The 11293-nt window shown below is 35.3% G+C and overlaps 1 protein-coding gene across 3 annotated transcripts; it reads left to right on the forward strand.

The window, feature by feature from the left end:
• The first annotated feature begins 389 nt into the window (after window positions 1-389).
• Window positions 390-10091, forward strand: ly6pge (lymphocyte antigen 6 family member pge). Of its 3 annotated transcripts, none has more exons than XM_048205130.1 (5): window positions 390-1432; window positions 4143-4259; window positions 4588-5953; window positions 6758-6981; window positions 8538-10091. In XM_048205130.1, exons 1-3 carry the CDS (start codon window positions 1372-1374, stop codon window positions 4782-4784), a joined length of 375 nt encoding a protein of 124 aa, XP_048061087.1. In that variant the 5' UTR covers window positions 390-1371; the 3' UTR covers window positions 4785-5953; window positions 6758-6981; window positions 8538-10091. The 3 variants fall into 3 exon arrangements, with proteins under 3 accessions (XP_048061087.1, XP_048061086.1, XP_048061085.1); XM_048205129.1 differs by having other exon boundaries at window positions 6782-6986; window positions 8538-10090; XM_048205128.1 differs by having other exon boundaries at window positions 6782-6981; window positions 8538-10089.
• Window positions 10092-11293: the final 1202 nt, after the last annotated feature.

Below are 11293 nucleotides of genomic sequence, written 5' to 3' on the forward strand. Positions count from 1 at the left end.
TGCAGATAATATACAAAATGTAAAGGCATGATGTTTGATGCAATAATAATTACATTTATTCATCCAGCAGACGTTTTAGCCTCCCACTAGGGAGAAAAAGCAATAATGTTGTTAATTAAAAAACAATGAATCTTGCCGACATGATCCTACGTATGTGCATAAAAAGATGCATTAGTTAGCTGGCAGATGGCTCTTAAAATCACACCAGACAGGCTATATTAGTGGCAATTACATGCTGGCACAAAACCAAACTGTCTGTGAGTGAGGAAAAATATATATTTTTTTATATATATTCTGTATGTGTATTATATTACAATTATATACACAATTATATTGTATTATTTACAATTATATATAATTATTAGGGTCCGAGCACCAAAGTGTGAGGACCCTATTGGTTTTTCTCCATTTATTATTATTATTATTATTATTTTCCAAACATAATCGCATTTTTGAGGGCCTAAACATGCTCGAAAACTCACGAAACTGGGGCAAAATGGCTCAATAGCGCCACCTATAAAACTTCAACGGTGTGTGCCTCGGGCTGCGTTCGACGTACATATACGAAATTCGATACATACGTGTACCGTCCCATTACCTACAAAAAAGTAGGTAGTAAGTAGGAGCTAAGTCCTAAACACAACAGGAAGTCAGCCATTTTGAATTTCCTGTGTGATTTTTGTGTAGTTTTTGCCATTTTCTGGCCTCATACTTTAACGAACTCCTCCAACAGTTTTAATCCGATCATCTTCAAATTTGGTTTGTGTAATCATAAGGCTTGTTATATAATAACATTTCTTTTATTATTTTGTAATATCAGCCCTGAAAGTGCAAAAAAAAATGCCAGTGTATGTAAGTGAAATTACATATAGAAATAAGTAATACAAAATAAGAAGTAGTTGTAAGAGGAACAACTGATCTAATTATTAATTTCATGTAAAGGTTTGATTTTGGTTACCCGTACCACATGCACGTATTCAAATAGCCTTTGCATCAACTATTTGATTGGCTGTGTTCACTGTTCTGCTGTGTCGCAAAGGGAAATGATGTGAGTTTGGTCACTGATAAACTAGTACTGTACATGGAGGCAGTAGCTTAATGAAATCTGGTGTATCAGACCACTGGCTTGCATGCAATACTGTTTGGGGTGGAGCACAGTTTCGATCCCTCATCTCTGATTAGTCAAGATGGTGAGAATCCATTCAGATCTTAAGACCGAAGCACAGGCCTCAGTGGACAGGCTGGTAATCTGTGAGTCCTTACTGCTGTTGAGTATTAGCTCTCCAAAAGCAGGGCTTAAGCTCAGGGGTTTTAAGAGCAAACAACCTGCTTTTCATCGTGCTAACCTGACAGCCATAGACCACCAGCGACATGAGAGCGGTCCATTTCTTCCTGCTGCTGGGCCTGGGCCTCATCCTCCTCACGGCTCACAGTGAGTACTTCTCGGTTGTTTCTACGTCTTAAGAGTTTTCGCTCTTGTCTTTTCAGTTACCATATGTATGCCACACTCACAAATCTTGATTAGCTTTTCAGTCTAGACGTCTCAGTCTGGTATTTTGGCTTTTCTCTGTTGTTTTCATCATTTTTAATTAATTTAGTCTCTCCAATTTCCTCCTTTTGAAGTGTCCTTTTGCTTGAGAATATCTTGTTGGCCTAGAGGAAGGTGTTAAAGGACTAACAGAAAATAATTGGTGCAAATCAATCCCTTAAACAGATTGTAGGCTAAAAAGAGTTTGCAAGTCAGGTGGTGTAATTTTTCTTAGATTGCTGGACCAAAAAAGAGTGAATATCTTATTTTACCATGTAGTACTGTCCAAAACAGCAGTGCATTCAATATTAAAACACAGTTCTGCAGCGTAACATTGACTGCATCTGCTGTGAAAGTTTGATATGTAAGTTCTAATTAAGCTTTTTAAGGAAACTAAAATTACACATTGAAGCTAATATTAAATGTATATGGAGGTAATGTATTTGGCTAAGGTCAGATATAATTGGACTTCCTTTTATAAAAAATTCCCTCCAAACAAACTAAATGATTTTATTGTAGTCCAAAACTATTCAGATATATTTGAGAAATGAGAGCTGAAATATTCCCAGCATACTACAAGTATGATTGTGCTGTAATACAAAACTGTCTGGATATATTTGAAAAATGACAGCTGAGGTCAGACATAGAGTAACTGGCGATTGCTTGTTCTTTCTTTTATGGATGTTGTGTGCAGATGATATGTAACAACTTTATTATTAACCTCTGCTGGATGGTTTTTGGTTTATGCAAATAAAGTACATGACAGCGTTAGTTCCAAACCAGTGATTTATTTCAAATGTTCTTGTGTGTGTGTGTGTAGTTTTTGAAGGACAATGAATAATACGTTTAGCGACTTACGTGACATCATAGACGAGTCCAGGTACAGGATTCAGCAGGGTGTTTTGTACATTTCTCGTATAAAGTTTGCTCTAGAACGTTCTTAAAAAATAACATTATTATTAACTATATATATGTCACATGATCCTTAAGAAATCATTCTGATATCCTTAGGTGCTCAAAAATAATTTCTTACTATTATCAATGTTGAAAACGGTAACTTTTGAATGGTGGTGTCCAACTCAACAGACAGGAAGTAACAGTGTAATGTACATTTTGGGAGAGAAAGGATGGCGTTTTAGATGAATGCTTAGAAAGAAGCACTTTAAAAGTTCAATTTTAAACTGATTGAATAGCCTGCCAGTAAATAGCTTTGAGTCTGTCCTGTGAACTGAAGGTTTTGCTGTCAAAGAGAGTGACTCAGATGCAGCAGAAGCATGTCTTTAGGGTGAACTAACAGTGCTAAGACACACATAGCAGATACTTTAAAAAGCAATGCCTGTTTTTGAAGGTGTTACAGTCATGCCGGCATAGAGTTTACGTGTCTGATCTTGTGGGTTTGAACTTCAAAGGATGTTTGTTGGAAAAAAAAGCACTTTTAGGAGATGATAACAAAGAAGCATAAGAAAAAGGCTTAGCCACAACATATACTGTTGGGCATTTACAAGACAGTTAAAAACACTGACTCCTGTTGACTTCCCTTGGGTCTGTCGAAGCAAAGATCTGTCGTAGGATGAAATGTCAATGTTCTGTTTACTGACTTCATAGACCAGTGGGTTTAGATAAAAAAAAAAAAAAAAAAAAAAAAATATATATATATATATATATATATATATATATATATATATATATATATATATATATATAAAATATATAAAATATATATAATAAAAATAATATAATATAATATATATATATATTATTTTTATTATATATATATATATATATATATATATATATATATATATATATATATATATATTTTTTTTTTTTTTTTTTTTATTGATCTCATGTTGATGGCATATTTGCTGCGGTTTTAAAGCTGCTTCTTCGTGGAAATTGAGATCACATCATTATCTGTGTATGTCATTGTAAAGTAGAGTGACATTTTCCCTTCTCCACATTAAAAATGAAAATGCCATAAAATATATTAAGGTTTGTTTAGTCAAATGCAAATTATTATGCCACCGTGGAGATTGAAATTTGCCTTCATTGTTGGAGCCATGGTCTAGGCATTAGTGTACACGGATACATTGCACTGAACCATAGTTCTCATGTGGACAATTTTGATACAGACTTGTAACATATCATAAAAGTGTCAAAAAAGAAAGAAAGTGTTACAAAGATAAAAATATAGTAAACCGTGTGGCTGTATCTAATTTGCTCTTTTTGTTTTAATTTATTATTTTTATTTTTTATTTTTATTTTAATACAATACCCTTAAAACATATGAAATTTATCTGAGAAAAATTGCATAAAATATTAAGACTTGTTTTTTTATTACCCTATTAACAAATAAATAAACTTATTAAATAAAATAAGTAATAAACAAACTAAATAAATGATTTGTTAATAATATTCATAATAATAATACATTTAATTGTTAAGAAAAAAATTATATTTAACTTTTACTGGAAAACAATACAAAAATACTGATTAAGAAAAGTAATAAATATTGATGGATCAGTACTTACACTTTAGTTTTTTTGTTTGTTTGTTTGTTTTTTTGAGAAAAATTCATATTCAGCTGCATTCTTCCCCCTTTGTCTCTCTTTAGGTGAGGCGCTGAAGTGCTACACCTGCATGGGCTCTACAGATGAAGACTGTAATCGCCAGGGCTCCAAAACGTGTCCGAGCTACTCAGATGCATGTGCTGTTGTTCGGGGACATGGGAGTAAGTTTAATGGGTACATAGTTAATAGTTAATCTTCCTGCATGGATGGATGAGAGGAAACTGGGCGAGAACATTTTTTTTATTTCCTTGGATGTAGGTGATGAATCACAGAGGGATAAATCTTTAGAAAAGTCATTAACGACTGTGTGTGTGTGCGAGTGTGTGTGTGTGTGTGTGTTTTAAGGGGAGGCACTGGATCAGGTTGGTGGAAGACAGACTGCTCTGTCTGGCTCCAGCTTAGAAATAGCAGGAGGTCTACAGCTTCCTTATGCGGATCAAAGCACATTAATATGTAATCACGCTCTCATACCGGTCTTGTCTTTGTTAGGTGGTGTAATGAAGTCGTGCTCGTACAAATCCTTCTGCAGCCAGGCTAACAGCCAGGGCTACAGAGCTCCAGGGGTCAAAGTTCACTGCTGCTACTCTGATGACTGCAATGTGGCAGGACACGGCACCAGAAACAGCACAGGCTTCGGCTTCCTTCTGGGCCTTCTGTTATTCGTCTGGCATCTGTTGTCAAACTAATGTTGCTCTAGACCAGTGGTGTCCAATCCTGCTCCTGGATGGCCACTGTCCTGTAAAATTTAGCCCCAATCCCAATTAAACACACCTGAAGCAGCTAATCAAGGTCTTCTAGGAATACTAGAAACTTCCAGGCAGGTGTGTTGTGACAAGTTAGAGCTAAACTCTGCAGGACAGTGGCTCTCAGGACCGAGTTTGGACACCCTTGCCATAGACGAACTGACCTAGCTATTACCATTGTGGAAACTGACGGAACTCTGTATACTCTGTGATTGTTGAAATGTCAGCAAGTGTACTGCCATGAAATTGTGCATGCAATGCATATAAGGTTGAGCATATAAAGCACTCATATACAGAACTTCACATACACAGATATTGTCACATTTCTATTCTGCATAAAGCAAATGTATTTATTATTGTTTAAGACTTTCTAGGAATTCAATAAAGCTGAAAGCCTTTGATTATTTTAGGCCAAATGGAACTACACGAACTCTATTAAAGGGATAGTTTACATAAAAAGGGAACTCCTGTCATCATTTACTCACCCTCATGTCATTCCAAACCTTTTTTGTTTGATGCACAAATATCAGAATGTTAACCTGTATCCATTTTCATTGTTTTTTAAACAATAGAACAGCTTCACCATTCTAGTAGATGACTCCAATTGTGTAATTGAGTAAGTGATGACAGAATTTTTATATTTTTGGGTGAAGTATTCATTTAAAAGCCCTTTTAGTATTATGAACAAAGAGAGAGGGAAGAAAGAGATGTTTTAAGATGAGTCTCAAACATGTTGTAAATTAATGTGTGTTATTTTCCATACATGGAAATGAACATGAATATATCATGCAAGAATACACACTCTCTGGCCTGTTTTGCTTTTGTGCTTGATTGTAAATAAACATTGATTTTCCTTATAGTTTAATGTATTTTTTAATAAATAGGCGTACTATCAGGAAGGTGAAATGCGTCTTTTATTTTCTGATTATTTGTATTATTTTTTAAATATATTCAAAATGTTTCCCCAGACGCCCTTAAGTGTTCTACCTCTATTTAACACAAGGTGTCGCTGTAAATTAACAAATCAACAATATTCGAGTTGTTAAACGACAGGGACGCTGTTGGAACGCATGCAAATTCCAGCCCACCCTGAACACCTGGACCTGGCCAAGGTAGGCACATCTGTCGGACGGATTGCAGTTTTAAAGTTTTCATTTTAACCTCACGCAAACTTGTTGAAGTTTTCAAATAATAGACTATTAATCGTCACAGCTGTGGCAACCTGAAGAGTAGGCCTACATGGCATGTGTTGTGAATTTGAGAGTTGTTGGTTTATGATTAACGCTAATCCTTTGTTTCTATTTGTTAATCCATCAATTTTATGAACCATATTTCATTTTAAGCATGTAAAATGTATTTGTAAAACTATTTTCAAATATTTATCTGAGTAGCCATCGTTTATGCCAAATAGTTACTATTAATAGGACTTTCTGCGCATTAAATAAATATGGGCTGTCAAAATGTGTCAGAAGCTTTTAGAATTCTGTAATTTTAATTAATTCATTATTATTATTATATTTTTTATGACTTGGTATGATGTTTAACACAAAGTTATCCCTTAGTGAATTGTAGTATAGTCAGTCAGTACGGTATTTTCGTTTTTTACACACACACACACACACACACACACACACACACACACACACACACACAGAGAGAGAGAGAGAGAGAGAGAGAGAGATGTGATTTAAGAAAATTAATTTGCCAGTTGTATGAAGATAAAGGCTTTGATTTCTTTGAGGTTTTAGTTCAGAGGCATAAAATCATGTTGGTCATTAAGTCAAAGCAGGACATGAGGTTATTTAAGGTGTAATTTAAACCTAGCCCTTATTGCCTGTTGTCATTTCCATTCTTTTCTTTTCTTTCTCTCCAATTTTGCATAAACCTTCTTTCTTCCCTTGTTCCCCTCCGCTGAGGCTTGCAAGTCTTTCTTTTGACAGACAGGTGTGATAGTGTGAACGAGCTGCCCCAGAGGGGGATAAAGAATGACCCCAAACTGTGATGCTTCAGGGCCGTTCCACTGGGTGCTCTGCTTTGCTTGTGTCAGTCCTCATCAGACCTCATCAGCTTGATTTGGAGATTTCATTCTCACTTTCAGGAAAACCTTAGCATGGGAAGTAAAGCTGCAGATTGCAGAAAGGTTGGGTAAAGTGCATCTTACAATTATTCATGTAATTTTTAGGGTACCTGGAATGGCAGTATGGGAGTTTTCCTCCATGTAAAGTTCTTCGGATGTCTATTGACTAATATTTTCTGAGCTTGCACAAACTTTTATCATAGGTGCCTTTAAGCTTATAGGGAAAATGATATCCAAAAAAAAAAAAAAAAATCATTTTTATTAAAATATGCTACCGGTTGCCATGCGTGCGTAAAGGTCATTGCTATGGTGACCATCTATAGAAGAAATTGCTCATTTGATCATCCCTAGGTAGCTGCTCAAGTCTAATCCATTTCTACCTAGGGACACTATTACTGTAAATCCCATTTTCACTATGGAAAGCCTTAAGCCAAGTGCCATTTATTGGGATGCTGGAAACCAGACGATGGTCGTTTTGATCTCCTAGAAAGTCTTGCCAGCACACGTTGGACTGGTCCACACATGAACTATGTGATGTTAGGTTCTCATAATTGCTTTTTGCAGGCCGCCAGAATCTTAAAAAGATGATGAATAACTTCATTTTGTTTTACTCTATTGAGCATCCAAGGTGCAACATGTATACGGGTCAGTGACGTTAAATACACATCTTCTATGATGATTTTTTTTTTTTTTTTTTTTTTCAGTTTTTTTGATATTTTTGTGGCGGTAAATCTGGATTTTGTCAATGAGTCTTAAAATATCATATTATTTGGATTTTTAATAATTAAGCAAGGTTAGTTCAGATTGTAAAATTTAATGTTCCCCCCCCCCAAAAAAAAAAAAAAAAAAAAAATATATATATATATATATATATATATATATATTTATGGATTAATCATTCTTAATATTTATAAAAAATATTTTTTTACTTTAATTTTTTTATATTAATAATAATAATAATAATAATAATAATAATGATTAATTGTACACATTTACAGTTACACCTACATGACATTTTAAGAGTCATTCAGTTTAAAAGTACTTAAAGAGCTAGAAAATTCTGTCATCATTTACTCACCCTCATGTTGTTCCAAACCTGTATGAGTTTCTTTCTTCTGTTGAACACAAAAGAAGATATTTTGAAGAATGTTGGTAACCCAACAGTTGATGGTAGCCATTGACTTCCATAGTATTTTTTCCCTATATGGAAGTCAATGGCTACCATCAACTGTTGGGTTACCAACATTCTTCAAAATATCTTCTTTTGTGTTCAACAGAAGAAAGAAACTCATACAGATTTGGAACAACGTGAGGGTGAGTAAATGATGATGAATTTTTTATTTTTGAGGGAACTATTAATTTAAACTGAAAATGCTTTAAAACCTATGTTAATACAAATAGTACATTGAATTTGCCATGTCTGTTTTAATCTAGATTTTTAAAAAATATTTTTCCCTTTTCTTTATTGTTGACACTCTTGTACATCACTGACCCATTTGCAGCTCAGTGTTTTGAAGAAAGAGCCCATGGAGCTAGTCTAGTGAAAGCCGGGTATTACATCAGAACATGAATTTGATAAATTATTTGACAGTTTTTCCTCTTCTCACCATGCATTATAGGTACTGAACAGCAGCACTGGTCAAGTGTCATATTCAGATGTCCCACTCAGATGTCCCACATCAAATACTCTCTGAGCCCGATTGGGAGGGAACAAAAGTGTGGGGTGGAAAAGGGAGCATGTGAGATGATGGCTGTGTTTACGAGTGCGCGGAGCCCGGCTGGCTGGTCTGGGTTCAGCCCGCGGTCACTGGTTCTGGGGTCTCCGGGTCTCAGGTCCTTTTTGAAAAAGATCCATGAAGCAGAATTAAAGTGATCTACCTCCGGACTGTGGACCCAGGGCTTTGGAACCAGGGAAGGAGGAGGGCACAGAGGCTTGATAGAAGAGGGGCAGAGGGGTTAAGCTCAGAAACAGGGATTGGGAAAGGGAGGGAGAGTTGGAATTGGGGAGTTATGCATAATCAGTCTGGCCTCAGCTACTTTGAAATGAACCTAAATTGTTTGTTCTGTGAGCTAATACAGCTAGCATGTGAGCACACACACAAAAGAGACACAAGGTCATAAACTTTACACTTGAGACTGAAACATGTTTTTTTTATATATATAATTGATTTGAGGAAATGTTGTACCTGGCAAACAAGCCGTCTGCAAAGTTTTTAATGAATGTCACATTTTTTGTAGTTTTGTATTGCATTTTTTTTTTTTATCTAACTTGAAATCTTTTTTTTTTTTTTTTTTTTTTTTTTTAAATCTAACATGAAATCTATAGATTCGTTTACCATGGTGAAATGGAAGTCTAATTAAATGTTTTTTTTCCCCCTCACATTTTGTTTCACACTTTAGACTGTGATTAATCATTTGTCACTGCAGGCGACTTACTCTGTTTCCACAATTAACTGCTTTCTTCCCTGTTAGAGCAGGTTTTTTCAGTCTAGGACATTTTGACTGAAGATTTAGACCAGTGACTCTTAAAGACTTAATTATACGGTTTTACTCGTGATAATTATTTTAGATTAGTGTTCTATGCAGGATGGTACATCTGACTCACGTGAGATGAGCTGCTGTGTTTCAGAGATTTCACAAGAAAGCTAATTAAACCTTTTCATTTTCTCAGCAACTACATTTAAGTACTTTTTAGGATTTATTTTTGCATTCAGGGTATTCACGTAATCAGATCTGTTCATATCCAGAGAAAATCATAAATAAACAAGAGCAAAAAAGAGCTTATTTGCCTTAAAATAACAAATATGTTCCCTCATCTAGCATAAATGATAGGTTCTTTTTCCTCATCCCCCTCTGGGCCACACTGAATGTTGATGGTAAATGTACCCATTAATATATTCCACACTGTGAGTCGGCTTCAGCACTCCTGTCTGATTATACCTCATTTAGTCATTTAATCTGTTGTATTGAATAGAAATCCTGTAAAATACCTGAAATTAAATACAATAATAACAGCTTCACTGTCCGCGACAGTCAAGTGTACAGCTCAGCATTGTGTTCAACAACAACATGGCTATGATTGATTTTTAATTCTATTTTTTTTTAAAGTTTAGTTTTGTAGTTTTCATGTTTAGTTTACTTTTAAATTTGTAATAGTCATTTTATGAACATTTTATTAAAACCATGTAATAAAACATTTTTATGTTGTTTTAGTTAGGTTGAGAGTCATGAAATTTTTTTATTATGTTCAACATATTAGCCTATAGTTTTTTTTAAACAGTTCAGATTTTCAGTTTTGTTCTCACCGGTCACATATTTTTTTTTATTTTTTATTTTTAGCTTAGTTTCAATTTTTAAATAGTTTTTATTTTAGTTTTAGTATTTTAGGCCTCCAAAATTAATTCTCTTCTAATTAAAACTACAATTTATGCTCTTTATTACATTGAAGTTAGTTGAGGAGACATGATATTGCTTAAATTTTAATTTTAGTTTCAAATTTTTACAGATATTAGTGTGTATTTTTATTTCAGTTAATTTTTTTTTTATTATTTAGTTTTCGATAATCACAAACACAGTAACAGTGGTGTTCAAAAGAATGAAAATGACTACATAACTGCCAAGCAATTACCTGCCAATCAGAGTCTGCTAATATGCTTGTATGTGTTTTTGCCAGACTAAACCTGCCGAAAAGTGAGAATTAAATGAGTATGTATTCAGCCACTTTAGAGCAAGTAGAAAAGGCACGGATGGAGTGGAGCCAAACTCCCAACTGTAGCCAAGTCACATCAGTAACCGCTGCGCCCTGGGGCAGGGGCAGGCTCAGTCAGCCATGCCATGCAACTGGGATAATTAGTTTTGGAAACGAATATCAACTGATATAATTGAGCATTCTCCCCTAATGAAGATCCTCCATGTTGTCACTGGTGAGACGTTAATTGAAGGGAGGCGGAAGGGGAGGCCACGAAGGGGTGACAGAGCTGCGCTTCCATCATAGTCTGTCAAGTATATTATGTTCCCTTTGCCTTTATGGAGGTTTGGTGTGTTTCCCTAGACTCTGCATTTGTTGTTTTCTTCTTCCTTTGTTTTGTATTCCAGAGTAGGACTTGAAGGATAAAGGACTGTATAGTGAGGGAGGAAGATGGACGCTGTGCAGGTAAAGCTCCACTCAGGAAGGGTGGGTTGAGTTGGTGGGAAGGGGGAGGTGTTCGGTTTAGTTGGAGCACAGGTCGTGTTGGGGTTTCAGTTGAGAGATGCAGTGGGTTGAGGAGAAAGGGGTGAGCAAGTGAGGGGGAGAGAGGAGGTCACTGCGAAATCAGTTCAGGGGATAATAGGGGAGCAAATTGGTTTTGACAAGTTTGTGGAGGTGGAAGTAATG

The sequence above is a fragment of the Megalobrama amblycephala genome, linkage group LG10, assembly GCF_018812025.1.
Source record: "Megalobrama amblycephala isolate DHTTF-2021 linkage group LG10, ASM1881202v1, whole genome shotgun sequence".
Taxonomy (NCBI): domain Eukaryota; kingdom Metazoa; phylum Chordata; class Actinopteri; order Cypriniformes; family Xenocyprididae; genus Megalobrama; species Megalobrama amblycephala.